Source organism: Hylobates moloch, unplaced genomic scaffold (assembly GCF_009828535.3).
Source record: "Hylobates moloch isolate HMO894 unplaced genomic scaffold, HMol_V3 SCAFFOLD_3, whole genome shotgun sequence".
Lineage (NCBI taxonomy): Eukaryota > Metazoa > Chordata > Mammalia > Primates > Hylobatidae > Hylobates > Hylobates moloch.
Window position 1 is genome coordinate 12,510,185 of NW_026652278.1, and position 13,525 is coordinate 12,523,709.

The 13,525-nt window shown below is 40.2% G+C and overlaps 1 protein-coding gene across 2 annotated transcripts in view; it reads right to left on the reverse strand.

Annotated features, from left to right (window-relative positions):
- Nucleotides 1-1,952: 1,952 nt before the first annotated feature.
- WDR11 (WD repeat domain 11) overlaps nucleotides 1,953-13,525 on the reverse strand; it is a 62,951-nt gene continuing 51,378 nt past the window's right edge. For both annotated transcript variants that reach the window (XM_058435950.1, XM_058435951.1), the window contains exons 20-29: nucleotides 11,340-11,448; nucleotides 10,374-10,436; nucleotides 9,149-9,214; nucleotides 8,239-8,416; nucleotides 7,330-7,425; nucleotides 6,673-6,838; nucleotides 6,069-6,166; nucleotides 5,464-5,609; nucleotides 4,629-4,709; nucleotides 1,953-2,912 (exon numbers count right to left, since the gene is read on the reverse strand). In XM_058435950.1, the coding sequence (XP_058291933.1) occupies nucleotides 2,756-2,912; nucleotides 4,629-4,709; nucleotides 5,464-5,609; nucleotides 6,069-6,166; nucleotides 6,673-6,838; nucleotides 7,330-7,425; nucleotides 8,239-8,416; nucleotides 9,149-9,214; nucleotides 10,374-10,436; nucleotides 11,340-11,448 (1,160 nt within the window). In that variant the 3' untranslated portion in view covers nucleotides 1,953-2,755. The remainder of the gene's footprint in view (nucleotides 2,913-4,628; nucleotides 4,710-5,463; nucleotides 5,610-6,068; nucleotides 6,167-6,672; nucleotides 6,839-7,329; nucleotides 7,426-8,238; nucleotides 8,417-9,148; nucleotides 9,215-10,373; nucleotides 10,437-11,339; nucleotides 11,449-13,525) is intronic.

Here is a 13,525-nt window from a genome sequence, read left to right on the forward strand (position 1 = left end):
ACGTCATTAGTGTGTTGACAACACATATTCTTAACGATCTTTCATGAAAAGATATTCAGAAAGGCTAAACGTGAAAAATGATTCACACTTGTTCAGCTCTTGATTTCTAATGCTTGATGGAGGTGAGTATGGCAGTTTTCAGCAATGTGGCCATGAATATCACCAGAGATCACCTGTTCTGTTTGGAAGGGGATTTTCAGTTGTGTCTCGACATAGGCTTGGTCTCTGTGTCCCCGTGGGAGTCCTAACTGCTACTCTAGCCAGCTGGACTGACACAAACCCAGGCTCTGGGCCTCATCTGCTCACTGTGTTTACACCGAGCTGCTGTGCCTGGCCCTGCTTCGCTGTCACCATCAGGCAATGCCTTAGTACCTATTTGTTGGCTTTAATCCAAAGCATTTTCATTTTTCAGAATGCACGACTCTGGTATAAAGTTTCTTCTTTCTCTCTGCTTCGTAAGTTTGGTAATTCACATGTTGAAGCCTTATCGTCCAGTGTGATATTTGAGGGTTCAGCCTTTTGGAGGTAATTAGGCTGAGGTTGACCCCATGATGGGATTAGGGCCCATATAAGGGGAAGACAGAGAGCGCTGCTTGTTTCACGTGCATACATACAGGAAAGGCCACATGAGTATGCAGCAAGAAGGCAGCGCTCTACAAGCCAGGAAGTTCCTCACCAGGAACAAATCTGCTGGCACCTTGGTCTCGGACCTCCAGCCTCTAGAACTATGAGATAAATGTCTGTTGTTTAAGCTACTCAGTCTATGTATTTGGTTATAGCAGCCAAAGCTAAGACAATGATTGAATAAGGAAATCTGGACAAATAATAAAGAAAGCTGTGCTTGCCCGTGGACTTTAGAAAGTCTACTGCAGTGTGTCTAGGCAAAGAAAGGGCAGGAAACATGAGCCAGGTACAGGACCAATAATGGATCCTGAATTTCTTCTAGAACTGAGAGGTGAAGCCAGCTGGACTTCCTGGGTTGAGTGGGTACTTGGAGAACTTTTCTGTCTAACTAAAGGATTGTAATGCACCAATCAGCGCTCTGTGTCTAGCTAAAGGATTGTAAATGCACCAATCAGCACTCTGTAAAAACACACCAATCAGTGCTCTGTGTCTAGCTAAAGGATTGTAAATGCACCAATCAGCACTCTGTAAAAACACACCAATCAGTGCTCTGTGTCTAGCTAAAGGATTGTAAACGCACCCATCAGCACTCTGTAAAATGGACCAATCAGCACTCTGTAAAATGGACCAATCAGCAGAATGTGGGCAGGGACAATTAAGGGAATAAAAGCTGGCCATCCCAGCCAGCAGTAGCAACCCGCTCGGGGTCCCCTTCCATGCTATGGAAGCTTTGTTCTTTTGCTCTTCACAATAAATCTTGCTGCTGCTCACTCTTTGGGTCTGTGCCACCTTTAAGAGCTGTAACACTCACCGCAAAGGTCCACGGCTTCATTCTTGAAGTCAGCGAGACCAAGAACCCCCCAGAAGGAACCAACTCTGGACACAGAACTGCTTGCCAAAGCACCGAGCTAGGGACAAATATTCCTGGAACAAGCCTTCCTTTCCATGGAGCTCAGTTCCTTGGCAGAGGGTGTCAGACTGGTTGGTCTAAGGGTAGAACGAGGCTATTCTTCTCTTTAAAAATTGTACCTCTTGGTGGGTATGATGTGTCACCCAGCAGGCTCAGGAGGGAAAAGACGGAAGTGCTCACCCCCTCATCTCCAAGAGCTGTGCACTAAGCCACATTCCCACTCGGGAACGCAGAGGTAGACTTGCCCGGGGTGTGGGTGTCCTTCCTGCCCTGTGCCGCACCCATGGGATTCCCACATACGGGTTTCTCTGGATACAGCAGGAGCAGCCAGGCTTTAGAGGCTGGGTGACCAGATGACTCCTAAGGAGCCAGCTCATCACGTGGCCTCAGGCACAGCAATGCAGAGAACACAAAGGCCTGGAGGGAATTTTTAATTTATTTATCATGTTTGTAAGTTACAGACATTTACGTTTTCAGCAATAATTTATAATAGTTACACCTCATACTTCAACTATTAGATCAGAGAGAACATTAAAGTACAAAGACTTCAAAAATGAGGTTACTGTGATGTATCATAAAAGGAATTAAAATTCGAAATATCAAAGACCTCACCTATCGGACTAAACATAAATCTTAAAACCTCCTATGAGCCTCTGAGCCTAAAATTACAAAACTTAGCGACTGCTTAAACCAAGGAATTAACAGTTCTGTGTTTTCAAGGTAAGAAAACAAAAAATGCTTTGGTAAGCTATCTTTAATACTAGTTTAAATGTTTCTGCCTTGTTTGTATCTTGAAAGACTGTATATAAGTACAGGCACAGCGTATATTTGAGACAACATCTCACAACTTTCATTTATTATAGGTTTCTCAATCATCTTTACATTTAATCAATGAGAAAAGTGATTCAGTCTCTTGAATTTTAAGTTAAAAAAATTAAAAAGTATTTCCAGGGACTCTTAAAGCTCTCTCCAAAAGTATAAAATATTATGTACTTTCAAAATCTTAAGCATTCACATTCTTTCTGAGACCAACACAGGATATAAACTTACTCTCCACATAGATGCTCATGTGCTTTTGGGCACACATAGCCTTAGAACAGTGGTCAAACAGCTCACAGGACCCCGTACTCCTCTTCATCCTGGACTGTGACGGTGACCACAGCCAGACCAGCCCCCTCCCATCTGCCTTCCAGGTCAGATTCCCTGGCATTTATTAAGCTGTCACTCTTCGATGGGTTCTTCCTTGAGGGACTCAAGCTCATTCAATAAGTCTTTGCCATGTGCTCCGGCTTTTGAAGCAAAGAGAACTGCTCCCTGCTTAAAACCGAGGTTCTTCAAACTCCGGGCATAATCTGCATATATAGCAGTGATGAGTTTCTGTAAACCATAGTTAAGGAAAAGAAGAGTAAAAAGGGCTGTGATGAGACTCTTCACAGGCTCCCAGAAGCAGGAAAGGTGAGTTGCGTCTGCTCTGCTGGCTGCTCGGAAGGAACCTGGCGTCCACAGCGGGCAGCACAGGATGAACACAGGAGCCTTTTCGCGGGCAGAGGGTGATTCCCGGCCACAGGAGGCCATGTCTCAATCTGTACCATCATTACCTTTCGCACCAGCTGAGTCCAAACTTCTCCTTCCAGAAGACCCAACCAACCTCCTCCCAGATTCTCCCATGACCTACACTCAACTAAAGATTGGAAGATGAATGATAAGAGAGGAGAAACTTGACCTGCATATCCTCCTTCCATTTGAAAGTCTGCGAGGCTGGCAGTTTGGGGGCAGATATTTATTTCTGAATGTTCCCTATATCTGGATGTTGGGTTTTTAGAAAGCCCTGTCCTATTTTTTTATTTTTATTTTTTTAAACAGCCTATTGGGTACTCTGTGCTGATGCTTTGATCCTCAAAATGGATACACTGAACCAGTCACCTTCCCAATGACTATGTACATGATCTTGAGTAGGCTCAGGCTTTAGTTTAATTTTAAAAAACTTTCAGTGTAGGGCTGGGTGGCTCATGCCTGTAATCTCAGCACTTTGGGAGACCAAGGTGAGAGGATTGCTTGAGCTAGGAGTTCAAGACCAGCCTGGGCAACATAGTTAGACCTGGGTCACTACCAAAAAAAAAAAAAAAGAAAAAAAAAAAAAAAAGCCAGGCACAATGGTGTGGACCTGTGGTCCCAGCTACTGGGGAGGATGAGGTGGGAGGATTGCTTGAGTCCTGGAAGTCAAGGCTGTAGTGAGCCATGATCATGCCACTCACTCCAGTCTGGGCAGAAGAGTGAGACCTTACCTCAAAAAAGGAAAAAAAAAATTTAGTTTAGTTTAATTTTCTGTAAAAAAAAAAAAAAAATTATAAACACCCACAGAGAGAGAAAGAGGGAGAAAGAGAGAGAGAACCAAGTACCTGCCATGTAGAAATGAGAGCAAATGTAAGAATCTGAAGCAAAGTGCAGTCAGCAGCAGCAGGACCACGCAAGCACTGGCCCAAGTTCATTCATTTCTGGTCTTGGGAGTTGCATTCTCAAGTTCATTCTTTTCAAAGAAACCAATGTTGCTCAAGTGACATTTAGAAGAAATAAAACGTTCTGGCTGATGGGTGGATCATAGCAGCTGGCCTGAGCAACACCCCTCTTTAAGTGCTGTATTTTGTCCCATATCATATTGTCACTAGAGGTGATCGTGGGAGTTTTTAGTTATTCCAGTATATTTTTTCTAGACAAATATATAAAACTTATTCCATGGAATGCCTGGTCTTGAAAAAGTACTATTTGAAAGTACCAGGTCCTTCTACCTGTTTCCCAAATCATTCCTTCATCTTCTTTTTAAGTTCAAACAAGACTTGGGGGCCCTGTCCTCTATAGTCCTTCCTCCCTCCCTCCATCCTAGTCAAAGCTGACGCCCATGGTGCAGCCACCTTCTTATCTGATTCTTTGTCCTCTAATTTCTCCCTCTTGCCTGGCTTTGGTGAATCAGAAAATCAGAACATGGATCTTTCACAATATAATATAGTTCCTGTCCAGGAAGCACAACTAAGGGAAATTCCAAAACCCATGCATGTCACTTTCTTCCTCGTCACTATGAACAACCTTGCAAAGGATATCTGTGTCCTCAGTGACTTCAAATGCTCCATACTTGAGGCAAGCTTCCACAAATAAGGCCGCTCTATCAAAGTATCTCATGCTGCTCAACAGAACAAAACAAGAGTTATGCTTTGTGATTTATGTCACTGGTGGGCAGCAGCATTGAAGGGTATAAAGACATTTACACATTTTCCCTGGAAACCTGTGTACTGCATTAAGATACAAGCACTTTTCTAAGCCCTGGTTTATTAAAAAAAGGAGGGAAGAATACTCACATCTCCAAACCCAAGCTTTTTAAAATTAATACTGTAAAAAATTGTGAAATGGTTTAAATACACAAAAATCTACAGAGACATGACAAGTGCCCATGTACCCACTGTCCAGAGTTGACAAGTAATCTTTTGTCATATTTCCTTAATCTACCTCCCTTAGTTTTGAATAAATGAAATGCTCCACAATTAGTGATGGTTATTCCTCTTCCAGATTTTCAGACAGGATGTCTCCACCTCACTATGCCTTCTGTCACCTCTCCCCCTGCTCTCTGGGCCTCCTCTCAGTTGCTCTAGTCAAAGCTGAATGGACCCCAATTCTCTGAAGACTTTTAAATTCCTTTTTACTAGGTGCTGTTAGGTCTGATCAGTATATTAGTAGGAAACTATCATAGCTCCTAGACCAAATGAAGACGTAATGAACATGGACAGCTCCATTCTCCTTTGGGTTTTTTGACAAACCTGAAATGTATACTTCTCCTTTCACTTTACACATTGAGTACCATCACCTGCAAGAACCGCGAGAGAACATGAAGTGACTGCTCACGGGCAGGCCTGAGCAGCCCATGGGAACTCTCGGTTTACCTGTGAAGCATCTCTGCCACGCTGAAAAAGCAGCCCAGAGAGAGGAGGACCAGGAGAGCCTTTGATTTCTGATTGACTTGTGGAGAACAAAGGTGGTCAACCCACCGCTTTAAAACATCGGCACACTCCTCAGGATTCAAACGGACCTGAGAAAGACGCCCGTGTTAACAACAAAAACATCCTGCACTCTATAAAGAAAAAATAGTAATTCAGTTAAAGTGAGATATGTTTCTATGAAACACAGGCTAGGCTCTGCTTGACTAGCACACTGCCCTGAAGCTGCTGCATACTCTGAATGATGATAACAGTCTGTGCCTACAGGACCCAGGGCCTGGCTATACCTCTGGACTGTAGTTTCGGCTCAGACTCTGGGAGGAAGAGGAGGCAGCTGCTTTTACTTAATTGCTACCAATGCAAGATCCATTTTTAAATAAGTAATGCAATTTACACTCATAAAGAATAGGAAAAGGATGAAGGTCTCAAGACACTATTTGCAAGGCAGCTTTGCAGGCCAAAAAATGTTTCTAAGTCATAAGTCCAAAGTTCACGACTGAGCTTTCTATCCCAAATGTTGAGGGCACCTATTGGAACTTGGAACCACCTACTTTTGCCAGCCATGCCGCCCGATTCCACTCGCCGTATGTCTGCAGGTAGCGGCAGGCGTCTGCAGCCTTGTCTATCAGGCAGAGCAACTGAACGCCCTCTGAAAGACAAAAGCGCATCCCCTCAAGTGACATTGCAGCTCCTTCTTTGAGAAGTCATTAAAAAGTTAAATCCCCATTTGACCTTATCTAGTCTTGCCCGTTTTATACCTACTGAAGACATTCTTTATTTAAATTTTGAAACATAATATTAAGAGTTTTACTGTTATTACTCAAGTAACCAGGGTAGGAAGCACAATACAGTCTGGAGAATAAGTAGGGAGAGCATAGTTCTCTCAAGGTTTTATTGTTCTGGTTTGCCTAGGATTGGTGGATTTATGCCTATGATCTCGGCAATTATTAACAGCGCCCCCTTTCACTCTGTAAAGTGTAAACAATTAATTCTGGTTTAGACAATTATAATCATCTGATTTATAGGTAGCAGTAATTTTTCTATTTTTCTTCAGCATATGTAAAAAAGAAAGAAATGTCCCTACTAATAAAATACTTTGCTGGGAACAAGGTCTCATTTTTCAGAGAGATGACAAATACATCAAGTGTGCCTTACCTGCCAATTTGCCATTGGCAATCATATTCGTTGCCACCAACTTAATGGTGCTCTGAGAGGGGCCTGACGAGGTGACAGTAGTGACTAAACAGGCTTTCAGTGAATCACAGTAATAATGCTGGTTATCTGCACTTGTTTCCAACAGCAACTGCACAGCTCTGTCTGTCTAGTAAGAGAAACGGTTTTTCTAATTATGAGAACATTTTCTTCCAACATAACTTTTTAAAATTCATAATGTGGAAAACTAAAGGAAAACACTCATTTTCAAAACATGCAATTGAATATTTTGTTTACAAACAGAGATGCTACACTACTCTTTTGAGACAAACATAAAGCCAGAGTCTGGTGTATCTAGGTACTCGAGTAATTGCCTATTTTAGCTTTGCACCAGTCAATTCAGACACAAAAACAAAACAAAACAAATAGCTGGGCTCCACTGGGCATTATGGAAGTCTAAATTACAAGCTGGTTAACCATATGTTTTTTTCTTATGAGGTTTATTGGTATTATTTTGAAAGAAAGCCTAAACTGTCTACCGGGAAGGAGGTACATTCAAGGGGAAAATATTATGAGATATATACATACAGATATATTGCTCTGAAATACGAATTAACTAGCAATTTAATGAAGCATGTAGAGTTATAAAAACTGACATACTTGACCCAAGAGTAGTAGCTGGTCTGTACATTTCCTTGTATGATCATAAGTTGACCGTTTCACTTCCTGTAGATTAACCCTTTCTAGCTGAAATTTCTAGAATTGGAAAAAAAAAAGAAAAATTAAGCCTGGACTATAAGAGTTTGGAATTATTTGAATTTTACTGTACTTAATAAGATCATTTTAATAAACTACTTTGACTTTTCAGGTTACTAGATAATCAATTTTACAGCACTCCAAACATTTAATAAGAATTTGAACAGAAGAAATGTTGATAGATATTATCACTTGAATGCACACCTGCCTGCCTATAGAAACTGACACTTAAGTAGAGCTGGATACAAAACCTATGTACACTGAAGTATTCTGCAGGAGGTTAAAGAAATTATCATGCGAACAGCAAATTCAAATCAAGTGTATAAAGTATTTGTTATTTATAGAAAATTAATGACAGAATTAAAATGAAGCTAAGTTAAAAATGTAAGATAAACAATTAAGACTGTTTAATAATAACATTTTAATGTTTAGTAAAAAACTCAGTAATTGTCTATGAGCTTTTCAAATCTTGAATCAGGCTTTTTTTTTTAATGCAAATGTACCAAGGGCTTCTTTCTTTTCTTTTTTTTTTTTTGGAGACAGAGTCTTGCTCTGTTGCCCAGGCTGGAATGCAGTGGCGTGATCTCAGCTCACTGCAACCTCCGCCTCCCCGGTTCAAGTGATTCTCCTTCCTCAGTCTCCTGAGTAGCTGGGACTACAGGCATGTGCCACCATACCCAGCTAATTTTCAAGGGCTTATTTCTATTACTGAACAGTAACTTAGTTTGAAAGTTTCCCAAGTTTAAGATATTGACAAAGATATAAGTAATCAAGATGACAGCTCCAAAGGTTTTGCTGTGTGAAGCAGACTACCTGAAAGTAGGCATTTTCGCAGAGCACATCATAGCATATATCCAGTGGGTTGCTCAGTTTGTCTCGAGGAGCAGCTTCTTTAGGAGCTATTGTGCTGGCTGACTTTTCCTGGGATAAGCTGTGCAGGTAGTGGGCAGCGACAGTCCAGAAGTGCAGCTCCGATTCATCACCATAGAGCCTGGCAAGGATAAAGCAAAGTTTCGACTACACTCACAGCACACCTGGCCTGGATGGCTTCCTAGAGTAGACTAAAGGACTGGAAGGGAGTGTTGTCACGTATCCACTGGGATACTGGCATGGGGCCTTGCAGGGTGAAAGGGGGAGGCAGCAAGTTCCCAGCCCTGCTACTGGGCCTCCAACAATACAGGGGCCTGACTGCACAGGACCCCTTCAGACCCCAACATCTTTCCGTTCTGTGTTAAGAACAATTATTTACCTGGTTTGCCATTAGCACACCTTTCAATGTGGGCCATTGATTCACATTAGGAAGAAGTTCCTCTGGGATAACTGGCTAGCTAAGGTATGAAAGTAATGTGCTATCTATTCTGTGGGGAGAGGAGTCTTTTTTATAAGTGACAAACTCTACTGTAAGTCAGGATATAGAGGTTATCACTTCTAAATATAATTTATTGGTATATTTAAATATATCTGTATCTGATATTTTAAAACATATTTTGAAAAGCTGTAGGAGGGAGTGCTTTCCAGAGAGAAGGCCCAGATCTCACATTTAAAATGCAATTTTATTTTTTCCCTATTTGTTATTACTACTGTCAAAATTATTTTAAGTTAAATCTAAAGGATGAACTGATACATTTTTCTAAAATCTAAGTGTTTGTAACTAAAAACCCTTAAAAGAAATGAGTTAACTTGAAATCCTGTCTCTTATACAGAATACATCAAACAATATTACCTTGAAACAAGCAGGCACCTCTGCAAGAGAGTGAATTCTGGATCAAGCAACAGTTTCTTTATGTCACTGTGGGAGGAATCCGGACAAAAGTAAGACAAAAGTTTTCAATCAAACAGTAAAGCATGGGGGTTGATCAATATATGCTTGAAATGAAAAATTCCAGTCAAATAAAATGTTTAGAATTTACACAAGACAAGGTACTTTACCATGACCCTGAAATTATAAAAGTTGAAGGAGGCTGAGAGTGTTCTCAAGGCTTGGAGAAGCAGCAGCTTTCAGCCACCACAGGGAGCTGCAGCGCTCTCATTTCTGGTTTATAGGCTTACAACAGTTTTTGAAAGTATCAGCTGCCTAACTACTGGAACAAGAATGCCATTGTTGACAAAATCATCAAGAACAGTAAATACTTTAAAGAAGATGACATTTGTAATTTACTCTGAAACTATTCCAAAAATAAAGTATCTAAGGAAGAATGGCTAGTGCTTTTATAAATTCATATTTCTAAAATAGTAAAATACTGAATATTCACAAAACAGAAAGGAAGACATTCTTTAAATCTATAGTTTCCCATTTAAACATAAATGTTAATCTTTGCTTAGAAAAAACTAATTATTTTGAATTTTACATCAATAAAATATCATGCTTAATTTGTTAAATACTATAATTATATGTAACAGATTCTAGATTGCAAAAATATGTTATGCTTTCCCCAAGAACTCCTTGTAGACCCGTATTTTTTCCTTTCTTATTCCCAGTACATTCTGTTAAATGCCCTTGGCTCTAGGGAGCACATTAATTTCTTAGCCAGACTTGTGCACACCAGCACCTGACACAGAGAACTCATTTTAGAAGCGGGAAGCAGACCCAGAATCACCCTGCGATTCGTCTCCCACTGTGAGGCTTCGTGGAGGTTTGTAGTAGAGGCAAGCTGAGGCAAGCTGAGCTACAAGGATGCTCACACTATGCATCTAGTCCTGCCTTGATGTGAGACCAGAGCAGCTGGTGCTCATGAACTTGGTGAAGACAGATGCTCTGTCACTATAACTACTGAATAAGTACTTTTTCTGCAAAACACAGACTCTAAAGGGAAGCAAACCTCTAAACAGAATGGTCTCTTCTTGGGCCACTAATATTTTCTAAAACATAACTTATTTTAATTTTGAAAAGTTGAATTGTATTTTTCTTTCTCATATTCCTATCTTCTACTAAAACATGGAGTGCTTACTTAGACAATGAATTCAACTGTTCTTGGAGGAGATTCTTTATTTCTTCATTTTCTGGATAGTCACTGTAAAGAAAAAATTTTGAATGAGTTCATTATCTCTTCACTTAAAACCATGTATTTCTTCACCTGAAAAAAGTTGTGTTAATATAGAGATGACCTTCTTTGTAGTTCTCGGTTAGAAATCTGGTTATAGACCAAAATAACAAAAATCTACTCAGGACCCCACCAATCAACTTTAATATCTGCTTTTATCTTATTGAGTCAAAAACAAGAAAATGAGTAAAGAAAGTCTCCTTGGCTTTCAAGAAATCAGGAAATTTATAAGCAGGCCTTAAAATCTATCAGGTTTAGATTCCTTTTAATGAAGAACTTAACAATGTTACTAAAGGAATCTGCTCATTCACTGATCTCTGCAGAATGAATATTCTGAGGAGACAGTGCTTGGAGAACAGACACTTCCTGGCATTATTTTTAAATCCCCCATCCGTGCTGCACATGGCAGGAGTTCAGTAATATTTGTGAACTTAATTAATAATCACTAATAGTTTCTGTGAATATTTTTTTGCAATGAGGCAAATATTGAGATTTATAAGACACAGTATATCCCTGAAGCTAATGATGCTGCTTTTAAAAAGAATGTGCCTGGCTCCAAATTCTCCTGCCTTCCATTGCCCTCTTCACACGCATCCTTTTCATCATCACGACACATCCATGTTCAGACCATAAGACAAGCACACAGCCACCTGAGAGCAATACACGCCCTCACAGCTCCTCACTGACCCACACTTCCACAAAGGCCCCTGGGAACCCAGAGGCAGCCTGGCAATTCTGTAGTGTCTCTGCCTTCTCTCGGCTTTAAAGGCTCCATTCCCTTTAAATGCTGGAGTACAGGCCATGGCTGACATTCATGGGTGTCTTTCAACCCCAAGAAAATTATGAAAGAAAAAGAAAAATGAAAAAACTTACACATGAGAAATGTCCAAAGAATACTGTCCATTCCAAGGCTGGTGTAATAAGAAGGCTTTCAAGACAAGAGAGGCCCTTGGAACAAGGAGATAGGGGCACCACACAGGCTCTAGACAACAAAGAAAGGTTTTTAAAAATAAAATGAAGTTTTATACTACAATGAAGCTTCAGCTATAAACCATTTACAGAGTAGTCAGCAAAGAGCAACAGGTAAATCTGGAACACCTGAGAGTATATTCAATGTAGTCACTGCTTAGGAAACACAAGCCAAGAGCAGAGAGAGTCTCTGCATTCAAATCTGATTAACATATTCTTCTTTTCCCCTTTTTTTTTATTTTTTATTTTTTTTTTTGAGACAACGCCTCACTCTGTCATCTAGGCTGGAGTGCAGTGGTGCGATCTCGGCTCACTGCAACCTCCGCCTCCCGGGTTCAAGTGATTCTCCTGCCTCAGCCTCCCAAGTAACTGGGATTACAAGCACCTGCCACCATGCCTGGCTAATTTTTGCATTTTTAGTAGAGATGGGGTTTCACCATGTTGGCCAGGCTGGTCTCAAACTCCTGACCTCAGGTGATCTGCCCACCTTGGCCTCCCAAAGTGCTGGGATTATAGGCATAAGCCACCACGCCCAGCCTTCTTTTCCCCTTTTAAATTTAAGTATCCTGTTGGTATACAACTCTGGTACTACTTGAATAAAGGATTCAATGCAATGATTCAACAAATAGCAACAAAGTTCATTATTTTTAAATATTAAAAATAAATATATTTACCTGTACGTACCTTTTGTACTTTTGTTTTTCCGAGACTATTCAACTAACATGGCCTGTCGACCTTGAGTATGTCACTGAAGGGATCACGCCACCTGTGATCACTAGCATTCCCAGGTCTCACTTATAAAGGTAGCTCTTGAACACAGGGGCTATCTTCTTAGACTCTAGGCCCTAGCATCCCTCACATCCAGCAGGTGGCTTACTTAGAACACTAACAAACAAGATTTGCCTAGTTGCCAACATGTTTCAGTGCAAAGAAGCAGAAGACCTAAAGGCTGCAATGTCCAGCAGCTCTGCTCTGACCACCCTACACTCTATCAGACTCGACCTTTGCTCCAATTTTCTAGGGATGCCCTGGCTTTTACAACTTGGCCTTACTACCAACTCCACTCCAGAATCCTGAAGAGTCTTTATCCATGGATCCCTTGAATAGATCCAATTATGTAAAATGACACAAACTTATAAATGGTGTTGGCTTATTTAAGTGACTGTATTTGTCTGTTTTCATGCTGCTGTAAAGACCTACCTGAGACAGGGTAATTTATAAAGAAAAGAGGTTTAATTGATTAACAGTTCCATATGGCTGGGGAGGCAAACTTACAATCATGGCAGAAGGTGAAGGGGAAGCAAGGCATGTCTTACATGGCAGCAGGAGAGAGCGAGCGAGGGGGCAAATGCCACACTTTTAAGCCATCAGGTCTCCTAAGAACTCATTTACTATGGTGACAACAGTAAGGGGGAAATCTGCCCCCATGATCCAATCACCCCCTACCAGCTGCCTCCCCTGACCTGTGGGGATTACAATTTGACATGAGATTTGGGTGGAGACACAGAGCCAAATCGTATCAGTGATCCACATCAACTTTGGACTGTGCAATTATCTAGTATGATATCCAATATGATAGTCACTTAAAATATGGCTAGTATAATGAAGGAAATGAATGTCTGTCTTATTTAAACTTAAAAAGTGATTATTGATTCAGTCATTGGATAACTTTTAAATATGTTTGAAACAACTTGAATACATGACTACTTTTTCAACTGAAAATTTTATAAAATCTAAATAGAGCTTGACTGTTTCTGCTGAAAATTTATCCTATAAATTTAGAGGGCAATTCAAGTTATTTTACAATAAATGTAAAATACTCACTGAATTTTGAAGAATGAATAAAGAAAGTAAAATGTCTCACTAGTAACTTTTAATACTGATTATATGTTGAAATAAAACTTTGGATATATTGGCTTAAATAAAATTTTAATTAAAATCAATTTCATCTCTTTTTACTTTTTAAAATGTGGATACTAGAATTTAAACTTACCTATGTGGCTCACATTATGTTTCTATTGGAAAGCTCTGATTTAGAAAACTTCATTCTATGTAGTTAAATAAAAATTAAATTATACATAAAATATTTT